General features: G+C 40.7%; 1 protein-coding gene across 3 annotated transcripts in view; it reads right to left on the bottom strand.

Annotated features, from left to right (window-relative positions):
* The window catches only part of Trpc4 (transient receptor potential cation channel, subfamily C, member 4), a 168,827-nt gene that overhangs the window by 84,446 nt on the left and 68,107 nt on the right, over positions 1 to 16,274 (bottom strand). For all 3 annotated transcript variants that reach the window (XM_087635812.1, NM_080396.2, NM_001083115.2), the window contains 1 exon segment: positions 9,688 to 10,206. In XM_087635812.1, coding sequence (XP_087491938.1) covers positions 9,688 to 10,206 — 519 coding nt within the window.

Below are 16,274 nucleotides of genomic sequence, written 5' to 3'. Positions count from 1 at the left end.
AAGAAAACTATTTGAGGGTTAAAAGGCAGTAATATACATTTTAAGACTTTCAGACCCAAATGAATATCCTTTAAAATATTACATTATAAACACTCAAGTCAGCATGCAGAATTCAGTTATTTGGAGAATGGTTGGTGGCTGTCTTCCATCGCCTCCTTCTCCGGGGGCTATGGACAACAGGCCTATTTCTCATCATATCCACTCTACATGCTCCAAAGTAGCCGGCCCTCAGTCCACAGAGCCGTACACTGAAGCTAGGAAAGTGGTCTTGCTTCAAAGGCTGATGCTCTAAACAATCTTCATTATCAGAAGAAGCAATGGAGATGAGAATGCTGCCAAGAGTGTCTCAGTGTAAGGCAGCGATATACAGTCCAAAGAGAGTAAGTAAAATCCAAATCGTAAAGCTAGGCAAGGCATAGGCGGGTACAACCGATGAGGCTTATTCTAACATCTGTTATATTTAAATAGTTCTCAAAGATGTCTAACTCCTAAATTTTAATTACAGTATGGATGCTCCAACAATAACACCCTCAACTGTATTTGTCTAAACAGACAAGAGCCAAACTATCTCATGAATAAAGCTAGGTGCCAACCAATATGGTTTAAAGTACTTTGCTAAACTTTATATCCAGTAACTACTTGATTTGTTCATTAAAAACATTTACACTAACATATAAAATAACATTTTCATATACCAGCCTAATCAGTGTTTAAATATTGCTTGACCCCAATCCCAGGGAACAACTCTTGTGGCCTATCCAGAGATTTACTAGTGTTGAAGACAGGGAACAGTCAAGAAAATGATACATAAAACTTTGTTGTTTTCTCCTAAGTGGTCTAGTGATAAAATACCCACATTGAGTGTCATCAGGCATTATAAAAATAGATCTTTTTTAAAAAGATTTTTATTTATTTTATGTATGTGAATACACTGTAGAGTGAGTACACTGTAGCTGTCTTCAGACCCAACAGAAGAAGGTTTCGGATATCATTACAGATGGTTGTGAGCCACCATGTGATTGCTGGGAATTGAACTCAGGACCTCTGGAAGAGCAGTTAGAGCTCATAACCACTGAGCTATCTCTAATAGATCTTGAAGCATAGTGGCTATGAATCCCAGGAGACTAAGGCAAGGAGATCTATGAGTTCAAGGTCCTCTGAGACAAAGCAAGTCCCAGATCAGGCGTGGTGGTACACACCTTTAATCTGGGACACCCCTTTTGCTGGAGACCTACATAAAGACATTGGAAGAAGGAAGATTCTCTCTTCTTTACCTGTTTGCCTTGTGGGACCGAGCAAATTCTAGATCCTTTGACTTCCATTCACAGCTGCAGGTGACCATTGTTGGGGAACTGGACTAGAGACTGTAAGTCATCAACAAATTCCCTTAATATATAAAGACTATCCAAAAGATCTGTGACTCTAGAGAACCCTGACTAATGCAGATGTCACCTATATAAAATAAGTTCCTTCAACAATTTTCAGTCAACCAATTGTACAAGGAGGATGTAGAGATGAAGCATCGAGAAGATGGTAGAAGTCTTGAAGACCATCACAGCACACATGCTCTTAGCATATCAAAGAAAATCCTGAAGACCATAACAGCATTAGAGTGTCAAAAAACCCTTAAAGACCATCACAGACTGTTTCTGCTCCCAGGGACTTTCACAGAAATGATTAAGTAACAACCCCAAAGTAAAGGCACAGGGCATATGGGGCTGCGGAGAGCTGGGAAGAAGGGTGGAGAGATGGGTGATGTCACATAGACGCTCTGACTTTCAGCTGGGGCAAAAGAGCAAGCCCAAGAGATGGATGCTGGAGAATGGATCCGCAACCTTGGGAATGGACTGGATCAAAGGACAGTCCACTGAGGAGTTGTTGAGAAGTCATGAGGTGAAAGTGAGAATGGATTGGATAATCTTGAAGGTGTCCCTACACAGCTTAAATGTGCTTCCTCTTCACAGTCTTCCTTTCAAATGTCTTTTCCACTGAACTGTGATACAGGCTTCTTCTGGAAGCATCCCATAAAAGCCATAGGCAAAGTTAGGAACTATTTTCCTGGGCTCCAAGGAGGTATCTTCAGGAGACTTCATCACACTATATATTTAGTGAAAATAAGGCTCAAGAGTCTAAGAAAGTTCTGGAAGAAATTCAAATTTGGTCCCATGCTTACTGTCTTGTTTTCCTGCTCCTGGACTTTGGCATAGGACAGATACTTCAAACATCATGAAAACACACAGAAAAGAGGAACCATTCCTCGACTATCCATCAGTTCCGTGCTCAGAGTTCTGGCTGCTTCCTGTGCTCTTTGTCTTAGCAGCTACCAGCAAGCTTCCCAGCTTCACTCCAGGGGGACCTGGAAGAGGAGGGTAAAGGAGGATCCATGCTAGGTGCCCCCTGGAGCTAACTGGAAAAGTCACTTTGAGAAAGCCATGGAGAATGACAATGGTCTTCAGCACTTAACAGGGCACTGAGGCTGCAGACATGAACAGCAGGCTTTCCTCAGCACACAGGAGCTGCCACCTGAGCTGAGGCGGAAGATAGAGCGGATGGGAGAGTGTAATACCAACAAGGAAAGCCTGTCACCCAGCTGTGTCCCCTGGGGCCACCTGTGGGTAGCAGGTTTGGCTGTAATGTCAGAATGACAAGTCACTAAACTATCATAAGGGCATTGTCAGTCCTAGGGCCGTTTACTGAGGAGATGTGCTCCGATAACTAAAAGATGAAATACCTCTATTTAGGGTGAACTCTCCTAGTGTGGTCAAAGCAACCCAAGGAGGAGGAGGAATAAGTTGGAAACATTCTTGCTTGCAGGATCTGGGAAGACACTCAGTGTTCAAACCACAGAGGATTTATTGGGAACTATATTTGTGTTTTATAATTTTCCAGAGGTAACTCCTATTTTCTTCTTTTCCCAGGGACACAGAATGGGGTAAATTCACTGTGAAAAAAGGCAAGTCCTTAATTTCCCTTAGTGATGAGAGATAATGAAAATACAGGTCACTAAACATGGACTGTAGAGAAAATAAAACTGAAATTCCAGTGTGCACGCATGTGCAGAAGGAAGAGACACCATGGTTTGCCTTCGCTGACAGATGAAGCAACTGTATCTGGACAATGGAAACCACCTGCTAGCCCTTGCTTGTCAGTCATCGAGAAGTCAGAAGTACCAGGCCACACAGAAAAGCAATTCATCCTAGGCTCAAAAAAAGAAAAAGGCATCTGGTACACAGTTTTCAGTGTCATTGTCGTCATCCTAGTGTTATTGGCCATGGAAAACTTTTTCTTCTGCACGTATACCTCTTTGGAAACAAACTCCTTAATTATTTTTCTACTTATTTAAAACAAAATTAAATACAAATTAACTACTGTGTCTAAGTTACAGATAGTAATTGCTACTTTATTTTTCTTTAGGATGTGGAACTGTGATTTCTTAATCAGTGCCCTTGAAAAGGCTAACTAAACATTCATGTAATATAGAGATACACAATCACACATTTAACCGTGGAAGGGATAAAAAAATGCAATTACATTCAGATAAGAATTAGGAGAAAGTAGTTATGTGTCATTTAATTAGCTGCAAAGAATCCCACAGGGACTGAGTTCCAAGCTCTTAAAACCTAGTGTTAAATTAAATGCCTAATGACCTGTCACAGTTCTGTCGGCTGACTGACAAGTCCCGAACGGGCATTCGAGTCCTCCATTACTCAGTGGCAGGCACAGAAATGCGAGAATGTTGCTCAGAAAGAAACTGAGGAGATGCATCTGGGGATTTGAGATTCGTAGCAACAGCAGGAGTGTGCGAGCATATGGAGCACAGAAGCAGGCCCGAGCATTCAGTTTGTGAGTGTCTACTACAGAGCAGCAGCAGAGAGCAAGCATCTACAGGAAGGCTGATCCCTCCCATAAATTTTATGTCACTTGGTGTGGTTTCACCAACTGACATCCTAGCACCTGCCTGGCTTGTTTGTTCACTCTCACAGGGAAGAAGGTCATGGTTCAGCAAGCCACCAACAGTTCTTATAAAACTGCTGGGAAGTGAGGTGATCATCAGTTCGTCTGTGATTTTATTTTAGAGGTGACTTTAGGTAAAAACACATCCTTAAAGCAAAATATATAGTAGATAGATAGATAGATAGATAGATAGATAGATAGATAGATACATACATACATACATACATACATACATACATACATACATACATAGATGATAGATAGGAAGAGAGAAACACAGACAGACTGAGAGGTGGTAACATCCCCCACTGCCTATTAAAAGCACATGGCCTTCCAGGGACTCCAGTAAGGCCAATCTTTGTTACAGAACACTAGTGGCATTTGGGAGTTTATTTTTATTCAGTTCATTTATTTCCATTATAGGAAGCTTGGGTTGAGCTATCATTAGCTGTAGATAGCTTATAAACGAATCGACGGCCTTGCGTTTAACTTGGGGTGTTTTAGGCATGTGTGTGCTTGTCACCTACCTGCCTGCTGACACATTCCTCTTGGGAGGTCTTAGAGCTATGGCCTTTGTGTCCCCAGTCCCTTGTGCCTCTTTTGATACCAATATTGTTTCTTGACCATTAAAGTTTGGAAAAATTCAGAAATATAAAACTGTAACTCTTGGATGGTGCTGAGGTGCTCTAGAGAGCCGGAATCAGTTCAGTTCCCATACAGTGGGAGGGCCAAACTGACAGGGACCTTGCCGTTTTCTCATTCCGTTCAATCAAGGCCAGATTAAAGGGAAATAAGAAGGGCTTATCAGGGGGCTGATCTAATGTTGACTCTCTCCTCCCTTTACTAACTCTATTAACTCACAAGACCAGAACCCAGATTAGCGACAAAGGTTCTCTCAACCCCACAATGCTGCTGACCAACTTCTGTTAAAGGAAGAGGTAAATTAAGAATAGGCATTTTCCAGCTGATTTGCAAAGTCATGAAGAGGTGGATTGGCAATGTTTCACTGGACAGGATGTATTAATCTGTTTTTTTGTTATACAATATCTAGGCTACTCTGCTGCTGGATTAGTTTTTCACAATGTTCTCAGTGATGTGTGACTGAACCTAGGTAAGATTTTGGCTATACAAATACTTAGGGAATCTGTCAAGCTCTCCACACATATCCAGTGGTGCTACAAATATGAGGAATGACAGCATGGAAATAATTTTGACCTTTACAAATTCTACATCCTCGACGATTATGCCAGAGACCAAGTGACAAACTTCCTAAGACATGTCCCCAGCCATACCTCTCTCCTACCTAATGCAAGGAGTTCCAGCCTAGCTAGGGGGCACATGGTTCTGACATTTCCCCAGTATTTCATGACTGTTCATTCTGAATGGCTCTGAGTTTCTATCACAGCTCTGAGTGAGACCAAAAGGATTATTGACACAACAATAAGTAAAAAGAAGAAATATGTTTTGCCATTAGGATTTAAACTTGCACTCTGAGCTCAACATTTAATAGGATAACATTTAGCACCTTTTAGTTCTCTGTGACTGGGGATCCATACAGTAAACAAAACAGAAACCGATAGTATATAGAGCATGTCTGTTTCCAAGATTTTGTGCACAGCAACCACAGAATTTAACACAGTCGTTGTTCGGCACTGCTTGGATTGGTGCATGGTAACATGTGCTTTACAAAAGCATGGTTCCTGTAACTATGGCATCTTTAGTTTAATTCATAGAAATGGGTAGATTCCTGGCAGGTGAGATGCTGGCATTTCTTTTGGGAAAAACATTTGAACAAATCTTCAGTCCGGTTCTAGTATGAGGGCTATTAATGTATATGTTGGTTGTTTTTGTCAAGCTGACACTGGCTGGAGTCATCAGGGAAGAGAGACTCTTGAAAAAGCAAAAGGAAAAATGGAAAGAAAATACCTCCATGGGTGGCCTACAGCCATGTCTGATTCAACTTTTCTTGAATAATGATTGGCATGGGAGATCCAAGACCACTGTGAGAGGTGCCCCCACAGGGCAGTGGACGTGGGTGGCATGTATATATGTGTATATGTGAATGTGTGTATACATACACATACACTAAAAACAAAACAAACAAAAGAATATGGAGCTGGGGGATCAAGCCAGTAAGCAGCAGGGTTCCTCTACATTATGTTCCTCAGTCCAGCCACCAGCTCCTACCTTGAGCTCCTACCCTGACTTCCTGCAGTGATGGAGTGAGACTTGGTAGTGTGAGAAGAACATTAGTTCTCATCTATGGTACTTTTGGTCAATGTTTTACCAGAGCAATAGTAAGTAAACCAAGACAGTGCATAGATTCATGGAGTAACTATTTTTGAGATTTCTGTAAATACTGCCATTTAATAAGGAAAACCAAGCAAACAAAAACATGCACAGAACTGAGGGGTTCTCCACTCCACTCAGATGTACGCATGACTGAGCAGCTACTGACACAGTAAGACTGGCGAGCAAGATGGGAACGCTCCTAGCACAGCATAGTGTAGGATGTATATAATGAGGGACTTCTTAGGGAAGCGAGATCCTTTTTAATAGTAATATATTCCCTACACAGTCAATGGCACATTAGCTCCCTGAAAGGCTTTAAGCTGATATTAGGTTAATGGTCAATGTGATGACTATTGTAACCAAACTCATGACTTTGTATACAATTAGGATCTTATTTCCAACAGGGATGAGTTGCAGGGCAAGTGGGCTGTGAGGTGAGCACTCAAGAATAAGAAAGGAGTTAGCTCACCTCAAGGTGAATGGGAAGGAAAGAGAGACAGACCTGAGGCAAACCTCAAACCTGTTTAGACTAAACTAAGGAAAACCTGTAATAAAACCTTGGAAGGCAAGGCATTCCACTAAAGCAGAGTTCTATTTAATACATGTGGTCTTGCTCAAAGTTTTAGAATCAAATATATTTGAGGTCAATACTTTTTGGATAATCTAGAAATATGTTTCATAAAACCCAATTTCCGATTTTAAAGGGTATGCACAGGAGTAAAATTTTATTATGGATATTTTTATGCTGCTATCAGTCAAAAGTTTCATGTTGCCTCATGAAAACTGTCAGCCCCAGAAAAAAAAAAACTGCTCTTTGATACCAAATGAAGAATTTCATGAGCAACCATAGGAGAATTATTGTCATTTTTCTTCTCCACTGACACCTCTAAGACTGAAAGGAGAAAATGCAAATTGTGTTTGCATTTGAAGGTGAGCTCACTTTGTAAATAGACAAAGAACGGAGATAAAGAAACAGGTATTAAAGGGATAAATATTTTTAATAGTTTGATGTGTTCACTGTCTAGTTGACGAGTTCTAATTGACTAGAAGGTGTAAAGAGGGCTAGGCTGGGTCATCAAGCAGGAACAGGTGCCCTGAGCTCTGCCTGGAGTTTGTCACGTGACATAGTCAAAAGCCTTAATGATGGAGAAATGAAAGAATGATTCAGCTGCATGAAGCTCTTTTGTAAGCCAACACGCACGGGCATATGTGTATGTAAGAGAGTCACACTAAAATAATTGTGTTTGATTTAAAGCAAAACGAAACAAAATAAAAATTCAGTAGCTTGGAGGATTTAGTCTCACTAAAGGCATTCTGTCATGAGGATACTAACAGTGATTATCAGAAGCTTGTGGGGGGCGTTCAAAAAGTTTCTGTGACTGAAAGTGAAGTTAAAACTGAAAGAGCAAGAACAGTGTAAAATATAATAATAAATAAAAAAAAATAAAGCCACTTGATTCCTGGCTGCTATGATGAACACTTGAACCTGGCATCCTGCCTCTTTGTTTTTTTTGTTTTGTGGTTTGAACATCTGGGTGATTTTATTACAATCACGGTATAAAGGAAAAATACCAACACTGCACAGGCGACCTGGACAGTCATTAGCCAGTTCTGTAAATGCCCCAACCCTGAAGAGAACAAAAGAAAGACAGTCTTGATGCCGTGCTAACAAGAGATCTTTTAAACCCGCCCCCAAATCTAAGTCCTACCTATTAGCAATCAGGCACTTCCACGGCCAGCCCAAGGGGCCTGGCGACAGCAGGACAAACCATCACTAGCTGCAGAGAGGGGACACATTCCTACTGCTGTTGGTGTTGCATGTCCTGCTCCTGCGCATGCGCTACCAATAAGAGGTCCCATTCCTCCCCTCTTTTTTTTTTTTTTTAATTTCTTCACCCAGAGGCAGCCTCTGTATCCCCTCCTCCTTTTCTGAATAAACCTCCCATGTGAGACCTGTAGCATGGTGTGACTTCTTAGATCCCACTGCCTAGATCCAACACTGTCTGTCTCCTGAAGTCCCATCATGCCATAAGCTACAATGTTCACAGTGGATTTTTCACTCTGGTCTTTAGAACTTTCAAAATCATGTTCATTCTTCATCACTTCATCTGTCTGCTGCATATTAAAATGGTTTTAGTTTCTTTTTGACAATAGGTCCTTGGTTCTTAAACATGAAGACCCCAAGGCCCAAGTCAGCGCAAACTCAGTAGCTCCGGAGTCGGAGGGCGTGAACAGAACCCTTGTTCCCATCCCCCTCCGGGGGAGACTTCAGTCAGTCTCAGCTGCCATGAGAACCACACAATAGTCAAAAGCGAAGAAAGCGAGTTCAGGTATTCAGAACCTGAAACATTTAGTAAATATCAATAGGAAAGCAGCAGGGCTGATACGGAACAGGCGATGCCCAGTATAAAACCAGTGGGACATTTTAAAACAGAGTCTAGGGAGATTGCTCAGCAGTAAAGAGCACTGGCTCTGTAGAGCCCTCGGTTCTCAGCGTCTGCATGGCCACTCACAACCATCTGAGACTCCAGCCCTGAGGGACCGCGTTTCCCCTTCTGGATTCTGCAGGCTCTGCATGTATGTGGCACACATACGTTCAGGCAAACACGTCAAATAAAAATAAATTTTCATAAAGACAAAGTACAATTGATTAGTCTCTTCTCTATACCCATCCTTTCCGTATCATGTAGTTTTCTTCATAATACGGAAAAGGTTATGAATAGGTAATTATTTTGTGAGGGGCCTAGGTACAGACGTGAGGGGACTAGGTACAGACGTGAGGGGCCTAGGTTTCTTCACTGAAAACATCAAAATCCACCCAAATTTCATTGAAAAGCTATTTCACACAGCTAATTCTTTAGCCCCTATTCCTGACAGATCAAGAAGGCGAGCAAACATAAGAAAAGCTCTAATAGATTCATTACTCTTGAACAGAAGACTCTTCTTATGTTGGTTCTTAATAATGCATTCAAGGATAATAGTTTATAATTAATTAATAGTCCTTATGCCCACCCACATGTGTTACTCTTCCTATGAATTTGTAAGGAATATGTACATTATAAAATCAGTTTTATTAAGTAAATGAGAAAACGCAGCAAGCTCTGTATGGGACCCTCTAGAATTTAGCGCCTACACTGACAAGGGTTATAAATGGTAGAGTCAAAATTCTCCACCTAGTCTAGGGAATCCAAATTTATTGGTCTTCCATTTCATGACAAATTGAATGTATGTGCTTTCACGCAGATGCCAAAAGGAACTTCAAATTATTGAGCCACTTATCACTATTCAGTGCAGAGATAATTATGAATCCAGCCAGCATTAAATGCCACCTCCTTACAAGAGAATAAAAGTGCTGTTAAATGTAACACTAATTCTGAGTAGCACCGGCTTGTCAGTGATGCGATTCTATCTCATTGATGGATTGTGTCTGGCAGCACTCACCTCTTTTTGACGGTACTTAATGGCTAATTTTAGCCTCGCAAGATCATTTCCACTCTGTTCTTCGATCAGGCTATTGTCATCACGGTAATTAAGAATGATTTCCAGCTCTCTGGAACTCCGTGTCTGATCTAGGAGGTCCTTAGCAAACTGTTTGCACTGTCTAGACAGCTCCTCATACTCCGACTTGAATTCATTCTCCACCTTACTCAGTTCTTGCAGCTCCCAGCTTAACTGAAAGGCGGTGAGGAAAGGGTCTTCACTTGACAGCGCAATGAGCGAGGGGCTGGCCAAAGCCTTGTAGATGTTGAGCCTGGACCGTGAGTGCCTGAGGCTGTCCACGTCTGAGCTGGAGACACACTCAACACAGTTACAGCGGACCTCGTGGGGTCTGGGCACCGAGACACCCTTCTGGACCAAGAGTTTGATTATCTCATAATTATTTGTATGTGCAGCCAAGATGATAGGCGTGATGTCTGGGGTGAATTCAGAGAACTGTTTGTCAAGGAGGATGGGAGGCACCTGCAAAGGGAAGAAAGCAGAAGCGTGGGTGCACATTCATTTCTTGAAGCCTTTGAATTACAAATGCACAGGGCAGCGGTGCTGAGCGAGGATCATAAATCATTTGTCATGGTTCCTTGCAGGAGAGACTCCTCCCCCTAAAAAAAATGACAAAAAAATTTCAAGGAAATTCAACTCCAATATAATAAAATATCCTCCTTGAAAAATGAATTGTGACTTTTTCCCTGACATTTTAAAATGGATGGTCATGTGTACTAGATGAAGAGCCTTCCTTACGCCTCCTTCCTTACTTCTCAACAGATAATCATTTCTTTTCCACAGATACCAGCTTGATAATCAAGGAACAAGCTTCTTACAAAAGTGTTTAAAACCAAGATCCTGGAGCTAGAAAGGTTGCCCAGTAGTTAGAGCACTGGCTGATCTTGCAGAGGACTTGGCTTCAGTTTCCAACACCCACATGGTGGCTCACAGCTGTCTATAACTCCAGTTCCAGGGCACCGTGAACATGAAACACACATGGTACACATTCATACCTGCAGGCAAACGCTCATGATGACTTTGAGTGTTTTCCTAAGTCTTACTGTAAAGATAACGAGGTTCCTAATGGAGTCATTTTAACATCAGATCACCCTGTAGTTATCTGCACACACAGAGACTCTGTTTCCTCATGTCACTGCCATTTTCAGACGACATCTGTGTACTTCACGGTGAAGCCACTTGGCTCCAATCTGAGGCACACAATGTTAAAAGTCCACGGTGTGATACTTTGCCCAAATTTAGAAATGTCTGTTATTAGAATATGTATTTTTTATATGAACAATGAAATAAACAATTTTAGGAGTGAAATTTATCATAGCCTGACAGCTATCTAATCTAAGAGTCTTTGTTCCTTTCTATTCAGAATTGCTTAGAATATATTACACTGACAGAAAAAATGTGCACATAGTATTATTTTGTGTATTGGAGCTGTTTAAAATAGTATACATTTTATTCATTTCTTTGTTTGTTTTCAAGACATGATCTCACTATTTAGCTCTGGCTGTCCTTTAATTAACTGTGTAAAACAGGCTGGCCTGTTCACCTGCCTCAGCCTCCAGAGTGCTGGGATTAATGGCATGTACTACTAAGCCCAACTAGCGTTCATATTCTAGTATGGTTGTTTTCTTAGTTGGGCACTGAACGGATTTCTAACTCTCTTTCATGTAGACTAGTTTGCCTAATTACAGAATGTTTCCATGACTCAGGGATCTTCTGCATGCTCAGAATACCATACAAAGAACAGAAACCATATAAAACAGACACTTTTTCCAAGTAGCTTAATCAAAACTGGCTAAGTTGCTATTTCATTTGTTTGAGGGTGTAAAGTTTCAGTGTATTGTAATAACAGAGTTTAAACTTGGTTTATAAATATCTTTCTCCCTCATACATCATTTAAAGATTATTTTAAAATCCAATTAATGGAAGCTATTTAGAATTTGAAAACTCATAATGCACACCATCACGCAAAGGTATATTTCTATATGAGCTACTTAATCAAGAACAAGCGGCATTTATATGAACAGATAGATGGATGAATGGTGGATGGATGGAAAGAGGGATCGTTTAGGTTGCACTCTAATCCAATCAAATTCCACTATACCATCTCAGGGCTAACTCACTGCTCCAAAGGAATAAGTAGTATGTGGATGGCCAACATTCCGCAGCACAGCTCTCTGGTTTCAGGGTAAGGTGAAGGATTTACCAGCATGCCCATGGTTAGCCCATGAAGCAAAGATGGTCGGGCCTTCTACTGTGGTTGCATGGCTGCAACCTTACATGTGCTACTGGTTTGTTCTGACATGATGGAGCAGCTGAGAGTGAACGGACCGCCTTTACCTGCCTACAGCTCTAAAGGCGCAGATCTTTGACCTCTGTATGGCAGGAACTCACAAAATCTTAGGCTGCCTGTGAAGCCTAAGGCAGAGAACACTACTCTGGAGAAGGCATGTTGCACTTGTAGGGAACGTATTTAAATATATTTACAACATGTCATATGTGCATGCATACACAGGTACATACACTTCTCCATGAATGTTCACAGTGGACATAATGAGAGGTAATTAAACTGATTGTGGATTAGTGATCAGCCTATGAGAAACATGGTATAATAATGATATGATCAAAAACTTGATATTTTTTAACCTATAGGTATAATTTAAAGGAACCACATATGTCATTTAGGAGTTAGAAAAATTAAATATATCTCCTCTTAGTTCATACATGCATATTATTTTTTATCTATCATATCCTAAGTTAAACTATTTACACATGGCTAGCAAGCACTCAGTGGGTTTAAAGCAGAACACATGAAATTGGGAGATACAAGCACTTGGGGTGGGAGTAATTAGGTGGGGAGAGCGGGAGTGGACGTGGATTTCATCAAAACAAAAAAAAATGCTATTGAAAAGTCCCATTGAATTGAATCAGAAGCATCAATAGAATGTTTTTATTGCAATGTACTGATCAAAGAGTAAATGATCATTGGTCATTTAGAGAAGAAACTAAGAAATTGGACCTTCAGGAAAGGCACGTATCATATTTAAGTTTTGAAACCATGAGGTTATAACTAGTGAAAGAGAGAATGGTTTACCTTTGTCATTACTAGAGATTACCAAGTGTAAAAAGGAGACTGTAACATATACGACACACATGTACAGAGTGCATACACGGAGACCATAGCATATATGACACACGTGCACAGGGTGCAAACACGCATGCCCGTTTTCTTCATGAAGGGAACTATCTGGCAAGTGTATCACATAAGTAAAAGAAACGTAAAGAGAAATCAAAGTTAAATAAAACATAAATAGCAAGGAAGGTCTCTGTTCTAAGAAATGATTGGTCTACGGACAATGGCCCAGACCTCTGGTGTGCAAGAACCATCACACCAGCTTAGGTGCCTGCTAAGATCCAAGGCATAAAAACCAGTGCATCACAGTCACCAGTGTTGCAAGAAACATGAGGAAAGAAGGGACAATTCTGAGTATTCTCACTACAAGGAAATCACAAATGACCCAGGCGTGGGACCTGCTTAATACGTTAACTGAAGCTTTGCTCAGTGTGCACTGCTCCCAAAACTTGAATAATTATATATGCCCAAACTACATTTTAAGGAGGAAATGAGAAAATCTGCCTTGGACAGCTTACATGATGGCACTGTGCTTGGAAAAGTTACCATAAACTGTATTAGACATGCAAGGTTCCACGCAACATTCATATGTCAAAAGTCAGTATGTAAAACAACATATTACACAAAGACCTTTTAAAATGGAAATGACACTAATGATAAAATATTTAACAATGATGAATGAGCTAAAGAAAATTAAAAACCCAGTAGAAAAAGTATAATCGTACTATCTGGAATAGCATCCAAATATGGGGAAAATCTATTGTCAGTAGATTTTGGCTAAACAGAGAAATCAATGACTCGCCATTGCAGAAAAAACCAGACAGAGCAGAATGCTCAGCCTTAAATGGGACATATATATTGCATCACCTCCCGCCCAGGGTCAGGGATCACTGAGGAAGAGGAGGTAGAGAGACTGAAGAGGCAAAGTCGGCACGTGAATCCATGAACCAGTGTCTGCATGTCCCAGCGAGGCAGCTGCACAAATGATCTCAAGGCGACCGTGACAGCATACACGTGTCATGCAAGCCCAAACCAAACCAGATCTCAGCGTGAAGTGGGAACCAACTCCCACCCCTAGCTAAGGAGCTATTAGCAGTTGTTAAGTGTTGGAAGGAGACTTGGTTGTCTTAGGAGTCCGCCTCTGGTAAGCAGACCACAACCCAGCGGAAGGCTCCGTGCATACAGACAGGAACACCTGGGCAGCACAAGTTTATCTGGTTAGGTTTTAAGGCACAGAGCTGTATGGATGGCAAAGTAGGAGTGGGGAAAGCCAGGAGAGAGGGTTAAATAGGATCAAAGCACATTGCAAAAAATCCTCAAAAAGTAATGAAAAATTAATGAGTGTGATGGTTTGTGTATGCTTGGCCCAGGGAGTGGCAGTATTAGGAGGTGTGGCCCTGTTGGAGTAGGTGTTGCTTTGTTGGAGGTGTGTCACTATGGGTGTGATTGGAGTAGGTGTGGTCTTGTTGGAGGAGGTGTGTCACTGTGGGTGTGGGCTTTACAAGCCCCATCCTAGCTGCCTGGAAGCGAGTCTTCTGCTAGTAGCCTTCAGATGAAGATGTAGACCTCTCAGCTCCTCCTGCACCATGCCTGTCTAGCTGCTGCCATGCTCCCACCTTGATGATAGTGGACTGAACCTCTGAACCTGTGAGCCAGCCCCAATTAAATGTCCTTATAAGAGTTGCCTTGGTCACGTGGTCTGTTCACAGCAGTAAAACCCTAACTAGCACAATGAGTTTAAACAATAGAACTGAAGAAATTATAAACATTGCTAACCTATAAAATATGGGGGAAATCATAAAATCATCATTATGTCAAGTTCTATTTATATATATATATTTCTAGCATTTTGTTGGAATCTTTTAATATTGAGGTTGATGAAATAATAATCATTAATTAATATGGAAGAATTATATAAGAGTAACTATAAATTATTGTACAGACTGTGCTTCAAGAATATAGCAAAAATATCAATTGTCTGAACAGCTATTTTTCCTAAATGATCCCTGAGGATTATATGTTACACCTCTGCATGTGAGTGGTGGAGTCTGTAATCCTGTGGACAAGCAGAACATTTATTAAATGACACTTAAGCAATTTTCCACCCAAACAAAATTATTCCTCTCACTCAGTTTATAACAGTAAATTTAATATGAAGTAAATATTTAAATATTAAAAACAAAAGGCAACATTATTATAGAGAAAAATAAATAGTTATGTGGCCCTGGGGTTAAGGAGAACTCTCTCAGCAAAAATGTAAACACGGAATTGAAACCTGAATATTTTATTATTCAGTCCTTGCATGCAATGTTGAAAAATACCAAGTATGAAGTCAGAGAAAGAACTAATAAACCACAGTAAGGGACACATGGATCATAGGGAAGACTCTTACTGTTCCCACTACTCAGAACAGCAAGGATTTGAAGAGAAATTTCTGTGCCAGGGAAGAGACACATCAACGCCTCTAAACATCTTCCTTACAGGAGAAAAATCAAAGCATTAAAAACAAAATGCCAGGATATTTCTCATTGACAGTCACACAAAGGAAAATTAAAACAATAGCAAAATGTACCATGCTCCTACCGTGTTGCCCAATTTGAAACACCACAGAGACAAGTTACAACAGTGATGGAATGGTAGTTCCTGTAGCCTTGTAGGAGGGAGGGTACCTGCTGCTTTTGTGAATTCTGAGACCCATACTTTTTACTTCCAAAAACACTTCACACAAGCAGGCATGGCGACAATATGTCTCCATACTTCTCCACACAATGACCTGACTTAACTCCAGGTTCTACATCCACATTCAACAAAGCACACATCAAAAGTTCTTTAAATAATGTTTCTACTGGGAATAAAGAGATGACTCAGAGGTTAAGAGTACTTACTGTTCTTGCAGAGGACCCAGGGTTTGACTCTCCACATCCACGTAGTAGCCCAAAGCCATCTGTAACCCCAGTCCTAGGGATCCTGACACCCTCTTCTAGCCTGTGTGTGCCCTGAATGTACATGAGTGCAGGCATATACAGACAAAACATTTATACACATAAAAATTGTAAATAAAATGTATCTGCACTAGGTATGTATAAAATTTTATTTGTTATCCTTCCTCCCTATGTAAAAAAAACTAATTATGGACAAAACCATCTCGGTTAGTTGACTGACATCATGTAGATGTGCCTGGAGCCTGGTGATAGTGCTATAATAGCTAACATTATGAAACACCATGCTCTATAGCCTGTGCTGAGAACTTGGGATTAATTAACCTTGGCCAAGTTTCAGGATTATTACTATTTCTTAGGTAAGTGTTCTGTTTTATATGAATGAGAATGGCAAGTCTTAGTGAAATTATTTAGGTACCATGTCCATGGTCATAAATCCATTCACCCTGACTTTAGATTAT

The sequence above is a fragment of the Rattus norvegicus genome, chromosome 2, assembly GCF_021556685.1.
Source record: "Rattus norvegicus strain SHRSP/BbbUtx chromosome 2, alternate assembly SHRSP_T2T, whole genome shotgun sequence".
Taxonomy (NCBI): domain Eukaryota; kingdom Metazoa; phylum Chordata; class Mammalia; order Rodentia; family Muridae; genus Rattus; species Rattus norvegicus.
Note: the sequence above shows the minus strand (reverse complement) of the source record. Positions and strands in the feature narration are given on the sequence as shown.